The sequence below is a fragment of the Sus scrofa genome, chromosome 1 (genome assembly GCF_000003025.6).
Source record: "Sus scrofa isolate TJ Tabasco breed Duroc chromosome 1, Sscrofa11.1, whole genome shotgun sequence".
Taxonomy (NCBI): Eukaryota; Metazoa; Chordata; class Mammalia; order Artiodactyla; family Suidae; genus Sus; species Sus scrofa.
The window spans coordinates 25,310,681-25,337,155 of NC_010443.5; the positions used below are offsets into that span (position 1 = coordinate 25,310,681).

The following is a 26,475-nucleotide window of genomic DNA, read 5'->3' on the forward strand; positions in this document are numbered from 1 at the left end:
GTTGAGTCAATCTCTAAGGTCTTTCCTGCCCTAATAGTCTAAGAGTGATTTCCGAAATAACATAGGTGATCATAAGGTACATTTTGAACATTTACTGCATGCCATGGTAAGTGTTAAAACACTTTTTTGTACTAAGCACTTTGCATTTCTTCTCTTAAACCCTAATAGTATCCCTCCCCTCAGGCAGAGACTTAATTTTTGCAGCTGAGGAAAGTCAGTATTTGCAAGCTTGAGCAGTAGAATCTTCCTAAAACAGCCTTTCCTAAGCCAATCCAGCAAATGCACTGACTCTGAATTCATCTTGTAAAACTTCACTCTGATGGGAAATTCCTGTGTGGTGAAGTGGGTTAAGGATCTGGCACTCCTGCAGCTGTGGCACAGGTGTAACTGTACCATGGTTTCAATCCCTGGCATGGGAACTTCCACATGCACGGTTGTAGCCAAAGAAAATTTTGCAATGAATGACCTCAGTACTATGGATGCTAATGGCTGTAGCTTCTGTAAGGCAGGGCACATACAATTTCCCCCAGCAAAGCTGTGTGCTTACCAAAAGTTTGTCCTTTTTGTTCTCAAACTTGTTTTTACCTTATACTTGGCAATGCCATTAGGTAATTTAATAAAACTAGTACATAAACCAATGACAAATAATTACATAAAGAAAATACTATTCCAGTAAGTAGGATGCTTTGGAATGATAGGACAAAATATACACACAAAACACTGCTGAGTTAAACATAAGAGATAATACAGTGAAAGATTAGGGGACAAACCCCTGAAGTCTAGCAAGATGGTATACTTGTATTGTTTCTCATAGAGAATGCATCACAAAAGGAGAATTTGCAAAAAAGGCAGCATGGTCCTACAACTGCAGAAATCACACACAAAAAGAAAGGAACCAAATCTGTTCAATTAATGCATATTCCTTATTTAAATGTAAATAAAACGTTTATGGTATGTAAGTCATGGGATGGGGATTTTTCAGCTTTATGGACATATAATTAACATAATAAACTACACATATTTAAATTGTATAGTAAATTTTGGCATATATGTGAAACCATCATCATAATCCAGATTATGAACATATCTGTCATCCCAAAAAGTTTCCTCATGCCCCTTTGTAATCATTTTTTTCTCCTCCCCCAATTAATATTCCTTCACCCATCCCCAGGCAATTGATCTGTTAATTAGGTTCATTTGCATTTTCTAAAGTTTCACATAAATGGAATCATATAGTATGTACTCCTGTCCCACCTTCTTTCTTTTTATTATAATTATTTTGATGCTCATCCACACTGCATGTATCAATAGTTGGTTCCTTTTTATGGCTGTGTAGTATTCTATCATATATATATCCCACATTTTGTTCATCCTTCCTGCTGTTGATGGACAGTTGTGTTGTTTACATTTGGAGCTATTACAAATAAAGCTGCCATAAGCATTCATAAACAAGTCTTCGTGTGGAAAGGCTTTCATTTCTTTCAGGCAAGCACATAGAAGTGGAACGGCTGGAACACAGAACAGGCATATGTTTAACTTTTTAAGAAAGTGCCAAACTGTTTCCCATCAGCAACATGAGTGTTTCCTCACATCTTTGCCAGCAATTGGTATTCTCAGTCCTTTTTTTTTTTTAATTCATTCCAACGTGTGTATAGTGGTATTTCATTGTGGTTTTAGCTTTCATTTCCCTAATGACTAATAATGTTATCTTGTTTGTCGTTTTTATTTTATTTTTTTTGGCGAAGTGTTCAAGTATTTTGCACTTTTTAAAAGTGGATCATTTGTTTCCTTACTACATTTACGAGTTCTTCATAATTTTCTGGATACAAGTCCTTTTCTTCTAGTCTTTGAAAGCTTATCTTTTCATTTGCTTAACAATGTCTTTTGCAGAGTTCTTAATTTTAATAAAATCCAATTTGTCCATTTTTAGATTTTACATTTATAGCTATGATCCACTTTGTTTTCTTTTTTTTATGTAATGATTTTTATTTTGTTCCATTATAGTTGGTTTGCAGTGTTCTGTCAATTTTCTACTGTACAGCATGGTGACCCACACGTACATGTATACATTCTTTTTTCTCACATTATCATGCTCCACCATAAGTGACCAGACATAGTTCCCAGTGCTACACAGTAGGATCTCATTGCTAATCCATTCCAAAGGTAACAGTCTGCAATTGATTTTTTGAATAAGGTATGAGTATAGATCCAGGTTTGGTTGGCTCTTTTATTTTTCACATATGATTATCAAAATGTCCAGCTCCATTCGTTATATTATCCTCTCTTCACTGAATTCTTTTTACACCTTTGTCAAAAACTAATCATGCATGTTAAGTGTGGTTTACTTCTGGGCTCTATCCTTCCATTGATCAGCTTGTCTATCTCTGTGCCAGTTGTAGGAATCCATTTTTTTTAAAATAACTTTTTTGATTTACCAACCAACTCATGTCTAGTTTTGTCCGTTTTTTTTTTTTTTTTCAATACCATATTCCAATGGTTAAGAAATTTGATGCAACAGGAAAAAGACAAGGTAGGAAAGAGATGGGCAGGTATAAAAAAAATAAATCAAAGGCATCACAACAGGTGAAAGGAAAAGGATTAAGAAAAGCAGACTTTTTTAAAAAATGGCATTGCCCAACTCTGCCATCACCAAAGATAGCACCCTACCTAATACGAGCCTATCTTGTTTTGAAAGGTTATGTCTGTAAAATAAATAGCATTAGAAGGTATTAATTAATTCATATTCTCATATATTATACATCAAAGGCATAAGCTACTGCCAGTGTTTCTGAGCAATGTGAGATAACTAAGGTTGCTATAACTCTTGCCAAAAATAAACTGATCTTTTAGATGTCCTGTGCCATCCTGTGGTGGGCAACATTATGATCTCCATTAAGCTATTTGAAATATTCACAGTAGCCCCCAGGACTGCGACCATTTTACCCTCTGCCCAAACCACTCTCAAAGCCATGGAGTTCTGGAGCTTCAGACAAATTAGTCTAGGGGCTTCGCCTGGCTTTACTTTCTTCGTCAGCCTCTTGCTGTGGTCATCAGAGCTTCAGAAAAATATGTGATTTGTTAATGCAGAGAAAATAACAAGAAAGTGTAAGGCACTGGTTCCCAACCCATGGTTTTGCAATAACTAGAAATCTCATTAAATAGCTCAAGAGATAATCCCTACAACATGATAATTGTTAATTCTCTCAAACATGTAGCTGGCACTTTTCCCCCTTAAAGTCGTGTGGAACACAAATAAATAGTGATCAGGCAGCAACTCAAAAAAGTTTGAAAAACCAGAGCTTCAGACAAAACAGAAATTGAAAATGAAACCCACCAAGAGCAACTGTTTGAAAATTCAGTCAAAAAGGAAAACTCCGCCCCCATTGGATAGACCAAAGCTATCAAATCCAACAGCTTGACATTTTGAATCCAGAAGCATCTCAAAGTCAAATCCCAAACTGAATAAAATGGATTCTTAGTGTAGACTGTTAAAATGTCACCTTATACTCACTCAGTTCTCCTCAAGCCATGACTGATGTTAACAAAAGGGAACAGACATCAACAAATGAATGCACAAAAAATCAGATAAAAGGTACAGTTATTGATTTCAAACATTATTTCTTCCTTTCTGAAATCAAAAGTGTTCCCCTCTGTTTTCTTCTTTCTAAAACAGGGGATGTTTTCAAATGTGCCCGTCACCCTTATGCAGGAGGCCTAGTAAGCAAGGCCTCTCAGAATCACTTCCGTTTTAGCACCAGTGCTGCTGAAATGAGGGCTACTGTACCTTTCAAATCCTGCACTTTGTCAAAACAAATCCAAAGTTCTCTCTCAACTGAAAATAAAGTACGCATGCATTGATGTCATTTTGAGGACTGGGGAGGGAATCTAGTCTTAATTCCAAGTTAACCATCAACTACATGAATTTATTTATGTAGATTTAAGTTATCTGGGCCTTGGTTTATCTCTAAAATGAGTACAGTAGTCAATATGATTTAAGAAAATGAATGAACATAACAAAACAGAGCATAAACTAGTGCTTACCAGGGAAGGGGGAAGGGACACGATGGGGGAAGGGATTAAGAAGTACAAATCACTATGTATAAAATAAATAAGCTACAAGAATATATTATATAGCACAGGGAATACAGCCCATATTTTACAGTAATTTTAAATGGAGGGTAATCTATTAAAAACACAGAATTATCATGTTGTGTATTTGAAACTAATATAGTTCTGTAAATCAAATGTATTGCAATTAAAATACACACACACATACACACATTGTGAATGCAGTGAAAAACAGTCCTTGCTGTAAATTCTGGTATCGCTATGACTGTGAAGGTTACGAGTTTTCTACTTTTAAGCTTATGAGGAATGTAATTAGACAGTTCCAAACTTGAAGATATGATCTAAATTTTCAAACAAGTATATGAGAACTACTTGGCATGGTGTCCATTACCAGGAAATGGTGCTAAGGGGGCAGATTCTATCTGGACACTGACAAATGTAATCAGTGTTTTTATAGAATGCCATAAAGCATAGTGCTTTATTTTTATTTCCAAATCCAGCTTATATAAAGTAATTAACACAATGCTAAAGGTTGCCATTGGAAGAAAAGTATTCTCTAAAAATACATTATTTCAGAGTTCCCTGGTTGCTCAGTGGGTTAAGGATCTGGCATTGTCACTGCTGAGGCTCAGGTCACTGCTGTGGCATGGGTTCTATTCCTGGCCTGGGAACTTCCATATGCTGCAGGTGCAGCCAAAAAAAAAAAAAAAAAAACATTATTCCTAATACATTTGTACAACACTTTACTATTTTCAAAGATATTTCACTTTCATTACATAAGGTTTATCCCTGGTGTTGATAGCTGGAAGAACATGAAAATAACAAAAGCTCAAGAAAAGCTTTTTTTCTCCCAAAATTTAACTCTTTACTTGAGAAACAGCCTATGTAATTAGCAACCTAATTGCGGCTGAATTTAAGTCAAAACAGTATAAGCAAGATTTAAAGAAATGGAAACTACTAAGAACAAAAGAGAATTTTCTTTCATTAAACTTAATTCTTAATAATCATTGTTTAACTTGGTTTTTTCTTTCTACCATAGTGAGAATTGCATTTTCCTTACAACCACAAAGGAATTTCATTGGCACAAATTACACTAGTAGAAATCACAATATCCCAAGTCCTTAAGGCTTTAAATAAAACTTATGCCTCAGATGTCTGTAGTAAATAGTGGTAAGACAGGGTTTGAGTCCACTGGAGACTCTTTCCTCACCCACGTTTCTACATCTTATCCTGTGTTCTAAAGATTTTATGGATTTCAATTCATTGGTGGAGAATGATATCTGAAATGAAGAGGACAAGGATATTTAAAGAGAAGCTACTCTCTCTTATATAATCATTATGAAAATAGTTATAGGCCTAGAAAAAGCAACCACAAGAAACTATAGAGTAGAATTATCTATCTAGTCAACAGACTTTCTTATCACCAGAACAATAATGGTGGACTAGCCACACAGAAAGAACTGTTACACAGAATGCTTATTTTGTTGCAATGGGAATTCACATGTGACACATCATTTTCAAATAGCATAAAAGGTCCATAGCTTTTATTTGCTGCAATAGCAACTTTGAAATGGCTACCTGAATAGTGATCAAACCCTCTGAAAGTTTCCTCTAATGTCTTTTCTGATTGAATAATCCCAAACTCATAAACCTGGAATCCCAACAAAAAATGAAGTGACACACTAAGAGAGAATACAAGGTTAGTTTCTGAAATTTTATTATTTTTAATACATACATTTTCACAAACAGAAACCTTCTAACACCACACAATTCCATAACCAAATGTTTCAATTTTATCAACATTCTTTAACTATTTACACAGTCTTCCCTCAACAAAAGTGCAATCCAAGACATTTTGACAAGAAATCTTTACAGACAAGAATATACTTTTGAGCTGGTGTTAATGATGCCCATCCATTATATTTTCTTTCAATTACCTGGAATAATAATAAAGTCAACAGGACATAGAGATGAGCTGGGTTAGGCAGCATCCTTTTATAGGAACCAAACCACTGAACAAGAGCATTTTCTCCTCACCTCCTCCCCAACCTCCAAATGAAATTACCCAATAGCTGCTATCAGGAGACTAAAGAGAAAAGCAAAGTGGAGTTACTGATCTGGGCACAGGAGGAGAGACTGCATGTTAAGCATTGGTCTTACAGGACAAAACAAAAGATTTCTGCAAATTAGTTTGGGTGATCCAATAAGTTATGTGTCAGTTTATCTGTTAGCTTTTAAGATTAAAAAACTTAATGATATTATTTTCTGATGAGTTAATTCCTCCCCCCCAAAAAATGTATGAAAATACGTCTGAAAATGAATGAGCTTCTTCTACAAAAAATTAGAAATTAAAGACTGTCTGGGAAAGTTCTTTATAGGATTAATTCCCCCCATTCCCTAACTTCACAGCCAATGTCCTATCTTTTAAGGTGTAAATCCAGTATATCAACTGCTTCAGCTGCAACCAGAAGAGAGTGAAGAACTGAGTTGACCTGAAGACAAGATGATGAGATGATCAGAAAAAGTCTTCCCAATAAACTAAAGCAGGTGATTTATTTGTTCAAGGCATAACTCTTAAAAATAAATGATAAAACAAGTTAAAGTAGATAAAAATTACTTATTAGTCATCGTGAGTGGGTTCATGTTTTTGAGCACTATCACAGAACCAGAAAATGTATCTTTGGGACAACAAAATATCCTTTAATATCTAACCCACAACAAAACTAATCATCTTTTTTGATATATTCCAATTCCCATCCAGGTACTCAGAGCAAAGTACTTTGAGAAAGTGTAGAGAAACATTAAGGCCAGCAGATTCCAAAATAAGATTTATTCTTCACATGGTTGTATACTCAACTATATTTTATTCTCAAATCAGCCAAATTTCCCATTTTAGACAAGAATGAGATACCTTAACAGCAACAGATAGTCTCAGATAGGATACCTATGCTTCTCCTTTTATATAACCTCAGCATCCATAGATTCCTAACTTAATCCTCAAAATAAAAGCCAAAAGCAAATTTTTTTTCTCAATTACACTGAAATCGCATCATACTTATTTCTCAGTAGAAAATGACATAAGAAGAAAATACTGAATGCATCAGACACTACACTTGCAGCAGTTTTAGGCTGAGGAGCTTGCAGAATGTGATCTGGACGTAAATGTGAAGCTTCAGAGCAACAATATAAGCAGGTTTCTCTTTAGAAATTTAGGTGGGTTTAAGAACAGCATTACAAATATTTTACTATTCATTTTAAACTCAGAAATAAAATCCAATGGTACTCTGAAGAGAAATTCACCAATTTTTATACCTGGATACAAAAGAGAATCAATAGGGAAACAGCTAATTCAGTTACAGCTTTGCGTATTAAAGACAGATTTTCAAGGGCTACGTACTATAGGCCCCTTCTTGTTGCATCAAGTACTGTCAGACCAATAACAATTTTCTGCGTCGTACAGCCTTTGAGCATTTCTCACCACTGTGAAATATTTTTCAGATCATCAAACATCAAACTAGATGTGGTCAGCTGAATTATAATCATCCAAACTAAAAGATGAATAATTGGTCAATCTATCAGTTCTTTAGTGCTGTATTCTTTCAAATAAAACATCAAATACTCCACGTAGCAGAACTGAAACTCACTTGCAATAATGCCTACACATTTCTGAGAGGAAAAAAACAACTGTTTTCTGAGGGGAAAAAAATGGTGTACATTAAAATGCTCACATACTCCCAAATTTAGCTTCCCATAAAAGGATAATATTTTTAGCATTCTTTTAGCATATATGCATGTCACACTTGAAATTATCAAATTCATTTTTGAGAAATCATATTTCAATTTCAGATCTGTAAGGTATGGGGGTGTCCGTCTAAAATGAACTAATGAACAGAGGCTGTACTTTGGAAAGCTCAATGTTGTAATTAATCAAGTTCTATAAATTATCACCTTTTTCAAAAACCAGTGGAAAGGTATCATGGAGATCTTCAGAATAATCTATTTTCAAACATACTGTTACACATTATAATCAATGATTTTTCAAAATAAGAAAAAGACTTTAAAAAGAAACATCAAAATTATTATTTTCCTCATAGCCTCAAAAATATTTTTTTTGTTTCCTTCTTAGGGTCAAATCTTTGATTTTGGAAACTCAGCATTAAATGGGTAAAAAGCAGCCATAAGCAATTTGGGGGGAAGATTAAGTGTGACAACGATTGGTTCTGAAACTTACCAGCCAGGGTCTGTAGCTGTGAGATTTATCTGTGAGAAGGATCTGGCATCAAATGGCACTTAGACAGCATGACCTATATATAAAAACCAGTACCACCCAAATCATGTCATTCATGGATTTCCCTTAAGAGCCTGTTTGACCAACTTCAAATTCACAATTCAAATGACAGGATTCTGCCTTTCTGCCCTCTTGAGTTGGTATTCATCATTTCCAAATTCATTTAGCAGATTCTTTTTGTTAAAGGTCAGCTTACCTAAAAATATGCACAATACCAACAGCCTTCACATGTCTTATAATTTGGATATTATTTTCAGTATGAAAACTGGCTGCTAAAATACAACAGGGAGAGAATCAGGGCTCATGTCCACTTTGCAGTAATCTGTCAGTGAAGGGAAACTGCAGGTCAGTGTGCGCTGCCGAACGAACGCTAAGCCAAGGTAAACTATTATACCATCAGCTCTCCAGGCACAGACATACATTCACTTGTCACATGTTTCTCCCAAGGCCCAGAGAAGATCTAAAAGTGGGTCTTTAGATAGTTAACATTTTAGTAAGAGTTTCTTCCCAACTCCTACAGTGCTCTCAGTTTATGACCACATAATCCCTTTCCTAAATTCGCCCCATCCTCCCCACCACTTTAAAAGCTGCCTGAGAGACTCTTAGTGATAGTGAACCGCTCCCCCAAGCTCAAGGAGCACCCAGCTGGGCTCTGGTCATGACCACAGACTAACACTTGGGAGTCAAGGGGGGGCAAGGGGCAGCCCCCTTTTGGTGGCACACACACACAAAGGAACTCTCCTTTAAATTAGAAAAGAAATTAATGTCACAGAAGGCTTCCCTAGAAAAGATATGTAATAAAGTAATAATATCAATAAAATAGCTATTACTAAAGCAAAGCTTTCATCAATAAGCTTCGAGAACTTTGAAGGAGGAAAATGGCTTCACGAAATGGTAGTCCAGGTTGCCACAGTGTGGACACTGCTGGACGTTGCTGTACTCGGAGAAGTACTGCATCCCGATCCGCACGTCGATCACCGGCTTCCCGCAGTGCTTGCAGTTCAGGCGGGCCTGGGGTGGAAGCACAAGATGCAGTGAGCAGCAACACCTTCCCCACAGCACCGCCAGAGTCACACCAACAGATCGCGGACTGCCACGCCTGGAAACCCATTGAGAGGTGAGTAAAGTGTCTCTTTCATTACCCCAAACGGGGTAGGCAGGGCATCAGATAAGCATGAGATAAAGACCCAGATGTTCTCCCACCAGTCTGAAAAATTACCGTCTTCTCATTTCTCTCCCGACATGAGGCATCGCTAGTAGTTACACCTACTGGTAGAAGAAAATTCTCAGCTCATACTACTGCTGGAATTTCTCCATTAAAGTTCCCCTACCAATCGGAAATCTCCGCCCACCCCGTTTTAAAAAGTGGCTAAGGCTGACTTTCCTCATCCAAACCTGCACGAAATTTCTTTAAAGATTTTTTGCGTTTATTTTTAAAATTCATATACATATTTCATTCTGTACTTTACTACACTTCTGTTTATTTTGAAGTAAAAATAAAATTTCCCTGAAATATTCTAGTAAAATTAAGGTTCCAAGAAGAAGGGCCATGTTTATCCTGCAGCTCCTTGAACTCCTTTAGGAGCACACTGTATCATCCTTCATGCCCTTCCTCTTACAGCACAGGTTTCCGGCAACAGGTTGAAGGACTTTAGTGAATAACCAGAAATTATAATACTACAGACTCTCGATTTAGATTCTGAAAAGGTAAAAGAATAGTTTCATGTTGTCCTCAAAACACTCCTATGAGGTAGGTAACAGTACGTGAATTGTTTTTCTTTTTTTTTTAGGGCCACACCTGCAGCCTATGGAGGTTCCCAGGCTAGGGCTCAAATCAGAGTTACTATACCACAGCCACAGTAACATGGGGTCCGAGCCAAAACTTGCAGTGAGGCCAGGGATCGAACCCACATCCTCGTGGACACTATGTCGTGTTCTTAACCCGCTAAGCCTCAATGGGAATTCCGATTTTAGATGATGAAACTGAGGCACATGCGACAAAGCAACATGTCCAAGATCACATAGTTAGGAAGCAGAAAGGCCAATATTTGAACCAGAGTAGCTTACTCCAGAGCCCATCCTCTTAGCCACCAGATGGACCACCTTTCTTAACCTGAGATAAACTCCCCGCCCCCCCCCCTTTTTTTTTTTGCTTTTTAGAGCTGCACCTGCAGCATATGGAGGTTCTCAGGCTAGGGGTTGAATCGGAGCTACAGCTGCCAGCCTACAGCAATGGGATCTGAGCCACGTCTGTAACCTATACCACAGCTCACGGCAACGCTGGATCCCAATGAGCAAGGCCAAGGATTGAACCCTCAATCTCATGGCTCCTAGTCGGATTCATTTCCACTGAGCCACCATGGGAACTCCTAAACTCCCTTTTAACTGACTAATCTCTCTGAGCAATATTAAAAGTGAGATTCCAAGCAAACCCTTCTCTTTAACCTGTTATTCTGTTCCAATAACTAATTCTTGCTTATTTTTGACTCCAAGTGTTATTGGAAGATACTCCTTGATGCCTTAGTAGTATCTAACACTTGTACCTTTTAAGCGAATATAGTTAGTTGACTTTTACTTAAGCCCAAAACAAGTAAACGGGTTTTCCATTTCAGTAGGGAACCAGGAAAGAACTATCTGGGGCTTAAATCATTTTAAGGAAGAAAAAAACAGTGAATAACAGGCTGGGTGAGGTAGGATACCATTCTGCTTTCTCTCTGAAGATGAGGAAATAACCCCACTGCTTTTTAGTGGTGAAGTAGAAAAGAAAGAGCATCAGACTGGGAGTGACAGGTTGTGGACAGGCTGGGACACGTGTGGGTAGACCTGAGTAAGACATTCTAATTATTTAGGCCTCTACCATGTGCAGAAAATAAGAGGACTGGACTAGGCTCCCCTTCCCCACTCCCATCCTTTCCAGTGCTAACACTCTATGAATTACAGGCCCAAACATTCTTTCACTTCCTTATTTCTTTAAAAGATAACCCCCTCTGGTGTGTGGGGGAGAGAGGAGCCCCTTCCTCTGGTTTCTCTCATCTCAAGAGCTGGCATCAAGGCATGAGAGGTATTATAAAATGTTATGGTGAATAACTAAAAGACTGATATCTCATTTCCAAGACTAAGTTTTAAAATGGAAATGTGGTCTGTGTATTAGAATAGCATAAAAGGAGTCAATCCTATCTGGAATCAAACAACAAGCTATGGATGGCTATTTAGATCTCCCGTGACCATATTTCTCTTCTAAGATTACTAGTACACACACAGCATAGCTGAAATACTGACTCTGCCAACCTTTTAATTCAACCAACACGGCTTATCTTCTGAATAAACTGCTAAGAGTAAGGATATTCTCATTACAAAAATCAAACCATATTGCTAAAGATACAAAACTAAGTAATAAACTAATGAAGTAAAGGATTAGTCACTGAACAAGGAAGGAAAACCTCTCTCCTATTCATGAATATCAAAGAATTACATGACAAGTGTTTTCCTTTCCCAAGCACCTGGAAATAAAACAAGATACTTCTAAGGATTTTGTTTTGTCCCCTGTGTTTCTATGAACTTATTAAATATGTTTTCCTCATGACAGCTAACTTTCAGATGCTCTCTTAGCATAAGAAAATGCCTCCCCTTAGCAGAGCTTTAAGGATTACAAATCTTTCATGTCAACCTCAAACATCTTACAAGACAGGCAGTTCCTGGGAAACTGCACTGTCCCACAGAAAGGAAACAAAAAGAAAATCCTGTCTATTAAAGTGAAATTTTCTCTTTCCTTTTAAATAATTTTTTTACTAGAAATTATTATATGCTAATCATACAAAACACTAGAAAACATAAGTAAGCAAAAAGAAAACTAAAGGAACCATTCAATACCCCACCATCAGAGACAACTTCTGATAAGAGGCTAGCAGATTCTTTTTTTTGTTGTTTTTTTGGTTTTTGTTTTTTTTTTTTTGCCATTTCTTGGGTTGCTCCTGCCGCATTTAGAGGTTCCCAGGCTAGGGGTCGAATAGGAGCCACAGCAACTCGGGACCCGAGCTGCGTCTGTGACCCACACCACAGCTCATGGCAACGCCAATTCCTTAGCCCACTTAGCAAGGCCAGGGATCAAACCCGCAACCCCATGGTTCCTAGTCGGATTCGTTAACCACTGAGCCATGACAGGAACTCCGAGGCTAGCAGATTCTTTTTCATGTTCACTTTTTTTTTTATTTTTACAAATGGAAGGATACTATTCTGCCATTTAAAACCTTTTTTGTCTTTTTTTTTTTTTTTTTTTTTTTTTTTTTTGGCTTTTCTAGGGCCGTACCCGTAGCACATGGAGGTTCCCAGGCTAGTGGTCTAACCCGAGCTGTAGCTGCCAGCCTATACCACAGCCACAGCAATGAGGGATCCGAGCTGTGTCTGCAACTTACACCACAGCTCATGGCAACGCTGGATCCTTAACCCACTGGCCAGGGATTGAACCTTCAACCTCATGGTTCCTAGTCAGATTCGTTAACCACTGAGCCACAACGGGAACTCCTAAAACCTACTTTTTTGACTTAAAATATTGAAAATTGTTCCCATATAATTATATATTACTCTACAGTATCGCTTTTAATGACTGCATAGTATTACCCACAGCTATACCACCTATAGTAAATCAACCGTCACTGCTGCACTTTGGGGAGCTTTGGGGCTGCTCACTCCACACACACCCTCACACCTCCTCTGGCCTAACTGCAGTGGTGCCTCTAACTCCTCTATCTTCACCGGGGGGAAGAAGCCTAATATCACCCGCTGCTCGTTCTGTGGGGTCAATACCAACCTGACAGCATGGAGAGGCGGCCAGGATGTCATAGGTGTACATGGTGCCCAGCTGGTGCCAGCTGCCGTCCCACCGTGACTTACACTTGATGCAGATGATCTTGTGAACCCCTTCCAGGCAGTCCACACACACCGCATACAGGTGCATGAGCCTCCCTGTGCACAGAAGACACGATGCTGAGAGTGGCTGTCAAAGAAATCACCTTCTGTCTTTAAAGGGGATTAACACAATGACTCATTTATTACTTATAAGCAAATACTTTATCAGCTGAATAAACATAAAGAGCAAAATCGATATCATATGTCCCCAATTTGTCCTTTTAGAATAATGATGAATTACTAACTACTGTCAATGGGACAGGTACTTTAAGTTTAATCTTGTTAAATACTTGCTTCAATTCACTTTTCTGAAAAGTGCTGTCAGGTTTATAACACAGACATCCAAACTCAAATGACCAACCACAGATGCTCAAAACCAGCCTGCTTTCAGGTCTAATGCAGCATATGAACCAGCCATGTTGGTCTGTACTTATGAGCTCTTGTCCATTGACAAGTCCTTTCATAAAAAAATCCAAAGTCTGTCTTGGTATCGGTTGCCCAGAATTATACCACAGCCAAAATTACTATGTTAACTGTTCTTGTCTCCAAAATTGCTCAGTCATCACCACATCCAATTTAGGAGCCAGAATTATATCTTGTGTTTTTTTTTTTTTTTTTTTTTCCCCAAAGGACTTCAATGTCATGTTATTTGCTGGGCTCTTGAAAGTCACAAGCCCATTCCTCCATCATTTATCAATATGTAATGCTTGTGAAAGATGTCATCCTACTTTATACAGAAGAATTCAGGTCCAAATTGGAAAAAGTATTGGAAAGTCCAGGATCTGCCTGGGCAATATATAATAGCAGCAATGCTGCTCTCTTTGTGGGCATCAGGGTGCTCCACTGTGCTCAAAATTACCATCCGGAGAACACATCTCCTACGTGGCTTCTTACTCAGAATGTGCTGCTCACTGTCCTCAGCCAGACCCTGCTCTTTATCTTTTCAGTGGTTAAGGACCAGCCAGCCTGCTCCTTATACATTGGAAAGGGGTATATGGTACTTAAAGGGAAAACTTTCATTCCTTGTGCTTACAAGACTCTCCCTCCCTGAGGGTAGGAACTATGTCTTATTCATCCTCGAGGGCTCAGGGTCTAGCACAGCATCTGGAATGTGGAAAGCACTCCATGATTGTATGTTGTATGAATGGATGTAATATGTTAACAGCCAAAGCCATTATAACCTTGGGGACCTAAGCCAAAAATGAGAAGGGTGACAAGAGCTTCTTGCATTAAGGCCCACCTCTGCTATACGGCACTAAAGATAAAAAGATCTCACACGTCATGCCCTGAGGCATTTTAGGATGTCAATTCAATACATAGGAGCCACTGGAAAACGCTTCATTTTCAATTTCACTCCCAGACTTACTTACAGCAATTCCCAAACATTCAAAGACACCCAGGTGGCTGCTAGGAAGGGTGGGGTCAGGGACAGACAGAGAAGTCAAATGTTAGTAGTAATGACCATGATGATGAAGCTGACCGGGAGCGTTTACTGACTGCTTACCAAGGGTCTGGCAGTGTGCTGGGAGGCTAGGTGAATCCCTCACAACAACCCTGTAACATAGGCATTATTGCTTTTCCCACTTCAGATAGAAGGAACTGAAACTCAGACAGCTGGAGTAGCTTGCCCAAGTTAAAAAAGATAATAAGTATCAAAGTCCAGACTTAAATTTTTATGTCTGACTCTTAACCTCTAGGCTACCTCCTGGGAATTCCTGGCCTGGATTGAATCTCTAGATTTGTTTCTGTTATCGTTATATATTGTCCTAAATACAGATAATTTAAAATTTCTAATTCTAGGGTTGTGAATTTAAACAAAGAGTAGATTCCTGAGAGAACAGTCACCTGTGGTTCTAAGTAGTAAAGAAGCACCAAAACAAATTCCTAATTTGATCAATCTTAAAAAGTTATTAAAACCAAACACATCTTATGGAAAAGAGAGGAAGAGAAGAGAGGCTAGAGCTGGAGGCTGGAGAAGTCAGTGAGGGGAAAGGGCAGGGCAAGGGAGTGACAATCCACATAGTCCACCACTGGAAATAACATATTATTTCAGCAGCGTGTAATCAACACGCTGGAATCCTGTGGCCTGGAACACGGCCTTACTACTGTACTTGAAAATACCTTAAGGAACACATGGTTGAAACTCTGTGATGGAAGAAATGATTGACACTGGCTTGCTATTTAAAAAAAAAAAAAAAGGCTGCATGGAGTTCTTCAAGATGTAGCAATAAAAACACAGGACACATGTCAAGGCCCCACTTGTGACACTGACTCGTCTAGTACTGATAAAACACTCTCAAGACCTTTGTAATGTACTCCTAACACATCTATTATTTTATCTGTGGATGTGCATGCACGTAGATGTACACAAGTACACACGCATATACACACACGGTTCTCAGGCCAACCTGATTTTCACCTTTCTCCATCCACTCACTGATGGGTACCCTCAAGATCTGGTCCTGGGCTCTGTCATATACGCTTGTTTTCTTTCTCTTTTCTCTCCATTCAAGAGCTCTTCCATTCTACTAACCACTAGCATTATAAAATCAGCTCCAGTGTTCATCCTAATGTTTATTTCTAAAAGCTCTTGTAAGAGACATTTCCACACAAAAGTCCCAGCGTCTCTGGAAACCCAATATATCCCTTCAAGCCCCAGCATCTCATCCTTTTTCCTCTAAGATCAGGTCCTTCCCGCAACTTTCTCACTCCTGTTTGTAACAATGCTATTTACCTGGTCCAGAGCCAAAGTGAGCCAATTAAGAACACATCTTCATCCCCTCCAGTCAAGCTGGCTCCAAAGGTGTAATTTTTCCTTTAAAATAATCTCTTACAGATATTCCTACCTTTCAATTCCTACCATCACAACCCAGCTGTCTCTTTTCTCCTTGTATCTGGAATAGAGATTTAAATTACAACTGTACAAGTTCTGCCCCTTTCAAACATTTCCCCCAAGCAATCACTGGCTTTGAAAAAGTTAAACCCTTCAATTCATAAACATGGCAAAGTTCTTTGCCATGGCTTGAAAGGACACCTACAATCTGTTCTCCACCCACATTACTCATTTTCTACTCTAGAACCTCTGCTCTGACCAGATGGTTCTCTTCGGTTCTCTCGCTGTCTCCTGACCTTTTTCTTTGAACCACCACTCCTTTGCTCACATTACTCCCATCAACAACCCCCTGACGGAGTCAGACCTTCTACTTACCCAAATCCAGTCTGTCGCTTGACATCTGCCTCACATTACCTCCTTTAACTGCCGAGGCCAAAGTGGCCCCTTCCTCCCTGGTAAATTTTAGGATGCTTCATGTACATACTGTCCAGGTGACACCAGCTCTACAAGTGGTACCAGTGCATAGTAAAGCTAGCTACATTTTTGTAAAAGTATCTTACATCCTAACATAAATTGATGAGTGGTAAAAAGTGACAGTACCTAGGACAAGCACACGATTTATATGTTTGACTGGCTGGTGATAGGATTAAATGGAAAGAATTTGTTTGATATGAATAGGAAAGGAACAGCTCTACTCTCATGCACCAGTACCCTTGTACCCCCATTTATCTTCATAAAGAATATTTCCAGTCTTAAAATGGTGAAGTAAAGATGTTTCCATCTACCTCCCTCTAAATTATCCCCATACAATATAAATGGTAAGTAATAAAACACACAAATTCCATCTTCCATGAAACTATGAGGTACCTGCAACCCTGAAACAAACTATAAGGTCAGAAATTAGACAGAGAAATAGTAAATGGTTTAACTCTGAAACTAGACAAAAGAACAGGGGAGGGTGAGATGAGGTGCTGAAAGAGAAAGAGTGGAGTATAAGAAATTACTTAATAACCATACATTCTATGCAACTTTTTCCATCGAGAGTCTGTCAAATTATCCCCTGAATCTGGGCGAGTCTAACCACTTACTTTGAAGAACAGAATGTGACAGAAGGGATGTTAGTCCCAAGCTTTAGCCTTGATAGAGAGGCCATGCAGCTCCTGTTCGCACCGTCTTTAATGTCACCCTGAGAACACCATGTGGAAAGCTCAGCCTAGTCTACTGGCAGATGAAAGAATATAGAAGCAGCGATAAGCCATTCTAGCTGAAGATTCCCAGTGCCAACCAATCTGCAAAGTGCTAGACGTATGTGAGAGGCCATCCTAACCAAACCAACCCAGAGAATTCCGAGAAGTTATAAATCATTACTGTTTCAAACCACTAAGTTTTAGAGTGGTTGCTCTATAACAAGAGCTAAAAGATACAGGGGATTAGGTGAAATTCTCAAAAATGAATGAGACTACTCCTTGCAAATTCAGCTCCCTTTCCCTGCTGAGAAAGATAAAACAGAAAATTGTATCCAGGAAACAAGAATAGGACACTATTACAAAGAGCTTTCAGAAATTATAAATATGATAGCAGAAAAATAAAAATAAAATATTGGGATGCTTCTTAATAAATTAAGAAAATCAACCAAGAAAAAAGGAAGTATGGTATCCAGAAACAGAAGGTAAAAATAGAAAAGAGATACAGGAATTCCTAGAAAAACCAATATGTAGGCACAGGAGGTACTGAGTGCACCAGGATGCAAAGGAACAAGAAGATGAAAGGCTCCATGAGAGAAATTTCAAAAAGAAAAGTTCATAAAACATCTAATAGGCATATGGAAATATTTTTGAAAGGTGGTTTGTAGAGCTGCTGAAGTGTTAGAACCATCAGCCAAAGCTTCAAAAAAGGCTATGCAAATGAAAATGTGAAGCAATTATTAACTTTGATAAAAACAAAAGGTGTCCTAGACTATATGGTACTCTGTCTAGGGAATATATCTATAGTTCTTGGCTCAACAATATTTACACAATCATAACAGAAAAATCATTAAGGATTTAACTAAGAATTGTGATATAGTATCCTGAGGGAAAGGGGAAGATGAAACAAAGCATAGTCAACCGCTTTAAATCAATAGGAATATCTAAAATTGGAGAATAAAGTGCCCGGGAAATGAGCCAGCAGAGGTTGGTGGGAAGGAGATATATGGGATGTATCATTTTTACTACAGGCTTTTTTAGCACACTTTTAAAGTTATAAACAAGTTACATGTCATGCATCCCATCTTTGCATAAATTCAAAAGCTTTACATGAACTGACAGATTTCCCTGTTACTCAATTTATGGCTGAAATGCCCAAGTCTTTGTGTGTCATTCACAGCATTAATAAGCTTCACACCCCTCATCACCAGGGTAATATCTGAGCTTTCGATAACCCTTCATTTTCTTTTTGCTGCTATCAAGAAAGGCTCCTCTTTCAGAAATTTCAAGATTAATTCGACTAATCTTAAACCACCACTAACCCTCCTTTTCCTCACTGTATTATATTTACAAAGATCAGAGAATACACAGCTGGCTGGGCACATTAACACAGGTTTCAAAGGCAAATATTTTACAGCAAGTAAAACATTTCAAGGCAATTCCTTCTCTAAATTTCCTCCTAATCATGAAAAACTATACATCAGGAATTCTCTCTTCAAATTACATCAAGACAAAAACATAAAATTACCCACCGGAACAACTGTACTTGATACAGTGACATCAGAGTAAAGGCCACCACCTCCACCACCTTACTGGCCACAGATGAAATATTCAAATGTTAGCTACTCTTAACTAAGACAAAAACACACCGCCAGTTACAATTAAGCCCCAACAGAGCCATCCCTTCTTGTTCGCTTCTCACTTCTCACAAACAGAAAACAGGCAAGGTGAATGAACACCTGTACCTTGAAGGTGACAGGGAACATCGTATTCGATCTCATCGTGTCTCGAGGGGCTTAAGAACAGAGTTCCATCCACCAGCGGGAACTGCTCGAACACCGGGAGCGCCCGGTGGCACAGGGCACAGTTCACCATGTTTCTGTGGCTGGCGCTGAGGGCTGCGAGGATGAACTTCCGCAGATCCTCGCCCTGGCCCATCTGGGCATCGTCCTCCATCCGCACGTGGAAAGTGTTCAGCTTATGGCGGGGGATGTGAGTGAGGAGCTCGGACAGGTCCAGGCGCCGCAGGAACTGCACGGGGGCGTCGAAGTGGCCCCCCCTGTGCACTGACAACCCTGCTGGACTGTAATCAAAGTGCGCGTTTCTGAACACGTGGCCGCCCGCCAGGGCCTTTTTGTGAGGCTCCAGGTGGATGGCGTTCTTCAGGAACTCCCCAAGGTACCTGGACGATCGGGGGCCGCTGAAGTGCGCAGGGGAGAGGATGGAGTAGCCGGTGGGTGGGGACTGGCCCGGGGAGCCACAGGGGGAGCGCGCCCCGTAGGCCGCCCCGCCGCCCTTCTCCTGCGAGTTCTGCCGGTCCATGGAGTGCCGGCGCGGGAGGTCGTGGGCCAAGCCCTTCTGAGGTTTGGCGGGTGGCCGGCACTTTTTGGCCTCCTCCACTGGCTCGCCAGGGGGCCTCCCCGTGTTCTTCTCTGAGCCCGACTTCTTCTTTTTCTCATCCTGCATCCGCTTCACCTGGTACCAGTCCGTGTCCTTCTTCAAGTGGCCCTGGCCGCAGCGGCAGGAGCAGAAGCGGAAGGCCAGGTCATAGCCCTTCTTAGTCCACATGTTCTGGCGGCACTGCTTCTCATTCCAGCTGCGGGCCCGGCCAATGCAGTTGAACTGCACCAGGATACTGCTCTCCCACTCATAGAAACACTGCAGGTGCATCCAGGTGCTGTAGGGACAATGCTCGTTGTTGCACACCACCTTCTGGTAGTCGTCCTTCTCCAGGTCAACCGGCCTCCCAAAGCTGCAGATCAGGGGCGTGGCACAAGGGGCTTCTGGGGAGAAGCACAGAGAGAGAGAGGATTCAGCACGCAGCATGTGGGATTCTAGCCCACACCAAATGTGAGGTCAAAGCTACCATCCCATCTTAGTCCATTCACACCAAAAGAAGGACTTTTCTGGTATGGAGATTTCCACTACTGGAATAACCCCAGACAGGATTAAAAAACATTTATGGTTTTCTTCTGGAGCAACGTTGTGACAAGGAAATTTATTTTGGGTTTTTTTTTTTTAATCTGCTAAACAAAAAAAATACCGATAAGCTTCAAAAAGTCCAAATCCTTCACAGTACAATTAGCTGTACTTCAGTGTAGTATGAGGTCTTCCTGAGCCGTGGGTGTAACGACAGGCGGTTTCAAGACTCTTAAAAATGAATCACTCCAGTGAGCTAGGAACTATGATGCAGTTACTTAACCAACCAGTTCAGGAGGTAGCTCCAAAAGGGCCCTCAAAACTCTTTATCACAGAGAAAACAGACTTTCCCCATCCCTAGTGCTCTTCTAGAACAGTCTGATACCTAAGGGTGAGGTATTTGCTCAAACTAATTGTTGATACCCACAGAATTACACTGCCAGGCCATGAAGGAAAATGAAGGAACAATTCTCCTTAAGCTATGAGGACAGAAAGCAGGAACACCAAGATATCTCCACGCTATTTAACCATAGGGCATCTAAGAGGCCACACAAGTTCTCAGAAGGAAGTAAAACTTGGTGACACAGGGTAGAACCATTTCTTAAGAATAGGAGGTATGAAGATTTGGGATTCCACTGGATTCTGGTTACTTTGACATCTAGACCATTTTCAGAAGGCCCCTTTGGAGGGCAGTATTACTCCCAGTGGAAAACACTGGGCTTGATCATGAAGGTTCCACACCCCAAGCTCACGTCAGACTTGAACTGTCATAGCTGAGAAGCTAGATGAAGACTGTGAGCCACAGAGCCCCTCAGTCGGAGTTGTGTTTTAGAATCGCCACCCTCACACACACGCCCCTGCCCCCTGCCCCAGGCCCTGGCTGGCAGCAAGGAGACTGGGGGTGGGAGGGAAGCTGCAGTGATGCAGGGGAGAGAGACCCAGGGCCTGAGCCCCGCAGCAGCCTGAACCAACTCGTCCACCTCTGTGATCATGGCTTCCCCATCTACCTCCTGGGAGCAACAACCCTTCATCTTCATTTGTCCAAACCCCAACCGCCCAGTAGAGCAATTCACAGCATGGACTCTGCAACCAGACTGCCCGGGTTAGAATCCCAGCAATACCACTGGTGAGCCGTGTGCTCTTGGACAAGTTGCTCCACTTCTCTTTGTGTCAGCCTCTTCTGTATAAAATGCAGATAACAACTGAATGTTCCTTACTTGGTTCTTTCTTTTTTTTTTTTTTTTTTTTTTTTTTTTGTCTTTTTGCTATTTTTGGGCCGCTCCCGTGGCACATGGAGGTTCCCAGGCTAGGGGTCGAATCGGAGCTGTAGCCACCAGCCTACGCCACAGCCACAGCAACGCGGGATCTGAGCCACGTCTGCAACCTACACCACAGCTCACGGCAATGCTGGATCCTTAACCCACTAAGCAAGGGCAGGGATCGAACCCGCAACCTCATGGTTCCTAGTCGGATTCGTTAACCACTGCGCCACTACGGGAACTCCCTTACTTGGTTCTTATAAGGATGAAATATACTAATACACAGAAGGTGCTTAGAGCAGGGCCTGCGAGTACATAGTAAACCTCCTCCCCTTCCTTCCATTCTCCAAGGCCCACCTCTAGACACCAGTTTCCCTAGGACTCTCCTCTTCCCTTGCATTCTGGCCTCCCCACCCCCAGGAAGGTTCTGAACCTTACCTGCATCCCCACTGGGGTCCCCACCAGGTGACGACTCAGGAGAGGATGCCCATTACTCATCTTTGTATTCCTGGCACCACTGGGCTCAGGCATTGCACACATCCAGTGGCGAATCAAGTTGCATTAAAAAATAACGCTAGCACACGAAACCCACACAGGACAAGCAGAGCAGAAGGAAAAGAGAGAGGGCTGTAATGCTAGGCAGAAAGACCTAAATGTAGGGATGCACTCTGAAAAGTAGAAGAGTAGCCCGGAAACTCGGTAAATTAACTGCAACCACCTGGGCTGTGACCTTTAATGCCTTTAAAATGTTAATTAGTCAATTAAACAAAGTTCAGTTGCTTTTATCTTCAGCCCCTCAGAGGACAGCCTTGAACTCTGAAATGTAATGAATGGCAATAACCAAAGTGGTATTAACCCAAGACTAAGGAAATCAAATTTTAAAAATGACCTAGCAGTACCTTGGCATTCATAATAGCCAAAAATTTAAGTTTTAAATGCTGAGATTGACATCACACTGCTTTTAAAAGTATTTTCACATTAAAGAAAGGTAGACTAAGAAGGAAAAAAATCCTATCTTTAGCTTTTCACAAAACCTCCAATGTATCATTCCTACGTATCAGGTCTTTGGAGCTGGAAGACTGGCAAGTATTGCTAAGAGCACTAACAGAAGCATATGCCTGGATCACACATGCAGAGGAGGTAGCAGAGCTCCAAGCCCCTGTCCTTTTAACACTGCCCATCATCATCACAACCGTTCCCACCTGCTCCCCTGCAAGACAAGAGTCTGCACTCCAACCTGTCAGCCCTGCTAGTTCACATGGCAGCCACTTTGATGCAGCCTTGTGGTCAGGCCTCAAAGACAAACACAAAGTCGAGGGCTTGTTTAATACCAAATACCATGTGCAAAAGACATCTCACTCTGTTACAGGCCTCCAGCCTGAGGGTGGGGCTCTGAGGAAAGAGTAATAGGTAAGCCTTGGAAACAGGGCTTTTATATCTACACAGGCCTTTAATAAAGCTGTGGAGGGTATGCCTCTACACCCAAAGACATGATTTCCTTCAAGATCTGATTGGAAAGGCAGCTGAGAGGGGTTTGGGTGCAAGTTCTGCTACTAGCTGTTTGACATGCAGCAGTTTCCTTTTCTGTAAAGTGAAGATAAAAATGCTTGCACTCACTCACCTCAAATATATGTGGAAGCACTTTGTAAACTGTAAAGTTCCACAGAAACTCTTTTATGCTGCCTCTACCATACTTTATACCTGTGTATCTGGCTTCCCAACTAAATGCAAACTGCTTCAATATGCTTCCTACTTTTTCTAATGTTTTTTGATGTATGACAGGTATTTAGAAAGTAAAGAAATGAATAGTGTCACACCTCTTTTTCAATTTCCTAGGTTTCACAATTAACTAAAACGAACAGGAAATGGTTTTTTAACTCTAAGAAACAGTGCTGGTGACAACTCAAAATCACACACACAACAAATTAGCCATATTACAGAAATGTATTTGATTGTTTCCTGAAAACTGTCTCTACTTATTATAAAACTCCTAGTTCTTAAGAATAACCATCCCAGAGTTCCCATTGTGGTGCAGCGGAAACGAATCCAACTAGGAACCATGAGGTTTCCGGTTTGATCCCTGGCCTTGCTCAGGGTGTTAAGGATCCAGCGTTGCCATGAGCTGTGGTATAGGTAGCAGGCACGGCTTGGATCTGGCGTTACTGTTGCTGCAGCTATGGCATAGGCCGGCAACTACAGCTCTGATTCGACCCCTAGCCTGGGAATCTCCATATGAAGTGGGTATAGCCCTAAAAAGCAAACAAAAACAAAAACAAGGAGTTCCTGTAGTGGCACAGTGGTTAACGAATCCGACTAGGAACCATGAGGTTGCGGGTTCAATCCCTGGCCTTGCTCAGTGGGTTAATGATCCGGCGTTGCCGTGAGCTGTTGTGTAGTGAGCTGTGGTATAGGTCCGCAGACGCGGCTCAGATCCCGCGTTGCTGTGGCTCTGGCGTAGGCCGGTGGCTACAGCTCCGATTAGACCCCTAGCCTGGGAACCTCCCATATGCCACGGAGCGGGAGCAGCCCAGAAATGGCAAAAAGACAAAACAAAACAGTTCCACAAAGGTATAAATGGCATACAGACTGATCTGATACAACTGAAGCTTTACGGGAAGTGGGGAGTAGGGAATCCTACTTTCAGTGAGGGCGTGTTACACACACACTTTGGGACATTAGTTTGAGCTGTAATAGCTTGACTAGCAAGCAAAATGAGAAAATACAAAATCAGCATGGTTTTAAAAAATGTCTATGAATCCTCCAGTACCTGTTTCTATAGCTTCATCATCAAATATTCAGTACTCAGCTTCTATTTCTCCCTGCCCAAGCGAAAATAACCAGGGCTCACCTCATTCTGGGCAAAAATCTTAAGTAGTTTCAAGTCTGGACAATGAGATAATGAGGTTGAGTGATGTCGTTTGGGCAGCCTATACTCTGCCCCGCCTTCTCATCCCAGGACCCTCCTTCCCCTCAGGCCTTAGCGCTCCCTCACCTATTAAAAGGGAAGGATCTGACAGTCATCATTTACACTGGCTGCCCAACAAACCCAAAGCTCCTGAACCCCTCAAACCCAACACAGGCATTTTCATCTTCTTAACTGTTAAATTTGATGTTTTCATTGCTCTTAAAATAGATTCAAGTACCACAAGCACGTGGGGAGATTGGTGGGGCGGAGAAGTGTGGAGGGTATTTTGAAGTTATCCGATGCTTTCTAGCAGAGACTAAGGTGGGGACTTTGTCACAGTCATCCTTATAAACCCACTGCTGTGAAAATCGTATCGTATTTCTAATAAATGTCTTGTTGAAGGCAAGGATGGCCCAATCCGATTTAGGATTGGGCCATCTGGAGGAGGGAAAGGGGAGGACTCAGCTCCACTGAGCCTCCACAGCCGTTCTAGACTCAGCCCAGGGTTCTCTCCTGGGGCAGAGCCTGGCCCGCACCCTCACTTCCTCCAACCATAATCTATTCCACCCTCCTTCACTCTCCAGGTACCAAATGCAAACTTTAGGGTTTCTGAACAACTATTATGTGATATGGATCTGTTCCACACAGTAATTCCTCGTACATGGGAACACATCCCCTTGTTTACTGAGCAAGTTCCCCTTAGCTTATACCCTTCTGACCAGAGGATCCTCAGCTCCAAGCTTTCCGAGGCCACAGAGCATGGGGCTGAGGATTTGGACGCAAGGTAGCCAGCCAGCCTGGATTGACTCTCAGCTCAAAAACTCACTAATTTTAAGATCTGTGACTAGACACGTAAACTGCCTGTACTTCTATCTTCTTACCTGTAAAATGGAAAAATAAGAGAAAGTACCTACCCTCAAAGCGTTCCCATGAGAATCAAAGGAGACATTAAGGTGTTTGAACAGTGCCTGGCATATAATGAGCACCATTTAAATATAAGCAATTATTATTAAAAGCCCTATCACTTTACGTTACTTGATGTAAAAACCAAAGGACCTTGAATGCGTTTGAGCAAAGCTGCAACCAGGAAGTGCCATCCTTCTTTCTCTACATGTAAATAAGGGCAAGAAAAGTACTATTTCCCCAGAGCAAACAAGTAGGGTAGAATGCATAAAATACTTCACTAAATATTTACAGACAAACTTTAAAGAAATAGCAGGAAAATGCACTTCTTCTAATCCCTTAAAGATCTTCTACTCAGGGAGTTCCCGTTGTGGCTCAGTGGCTAATGAGCCTGACTGTTATCCATGAGGACACAGGTTTAATCCCTGGCCTTGCTCAGTGGGTTAAGGATCCGGCATTGCTGTGAGCTGTGGTGCAGGTCGCAGATGAGGGTCGGGTCTGATGTTGCTGTGGCTCTGGTGTAGGCCAACAGCTATAGCTCTAATTCAACCCCTAGCCTGGGAACCTCCCTATACCACGGGTGTAGCCCTAAAAAGACAAAACAAAACGAACAACAACAAAAAACTTCTACTCAGTGTCAAATAAATAAGTACCTTGCTATATATATTTTTTAACCTAAGTGAGCTTTTCCAAGCCTAGGTAACAGGGATTTAGAAACCATGGCTGCATTTGATTCATGGGATGTGTTCCTGAAGAACTTACATAATTCAAGACTGATTACCCCACAGTCTAGGGGTACAGTATGGAGAAAACATCCTCAGAACACATAAATCTGCAGTAGTTGTGCTGTATTTTTGCTTTACCGATGCCTTTTACTATCAGTATTATCTCTAATATTTCTCAGTTGTACCTCATAAATTGACAGTATGGCATATCAGTGTTTTATCACATTTCTGTTCCAAAGCTACAGATTTTCAGGATGTTTTTTCAGCACCAGCATTAGCATTGGTGAAAGCTATAATAAAGATTTAAATTAAAAGTTGATTTTAGGAGTTCCCGTCGTGGCGCAGTGGTTAACGAATCCGACTAGGAACCATGAGGTTGCGGGTTCGATCCCTGCCCTTGCTCAGTGGGTTAACGATCCGGCGTTGCCGTGAGCTGTGGTGTAGGTTGCAGACGCGGCTCGGATCCTGCGTTGCTGTGGCTCTGGC

The 26,475-nt window shown here is 41.0% G+C and overlaps 1 protein-coding gene across 1 annotated transcript in view; it reads right to left on the minus strand.

Moving 5' to 3' along the window:
- The window catches only part of HECA (hdc homolog, cell cycle regulator), a 47,636-nt gene continuing 26,928 nt past the window's right edge, over positions 5,768-26,475 (minus strand). The window contains exons 2-4 of the mRNA XM_021087304.1: positions 19,024-20,061; positions 13,164-13,318; positions 5,768-9,367 (exon numbers count right to left, since the gene is read on the minus strand). Of these exons, the coding sequence (XP_020942963.1) occupies positions 9,203-9,367; positions 13,164-13,318; positions 19,024-20,061 (1,358 nt within the window). The 3' untranslated portion in view covers positions 5,768-9,202. The remainder of the gene's footprint in view (positions 9,368-13,163; positions 13,319-19,023; positions 20,062-26,475) is intronic.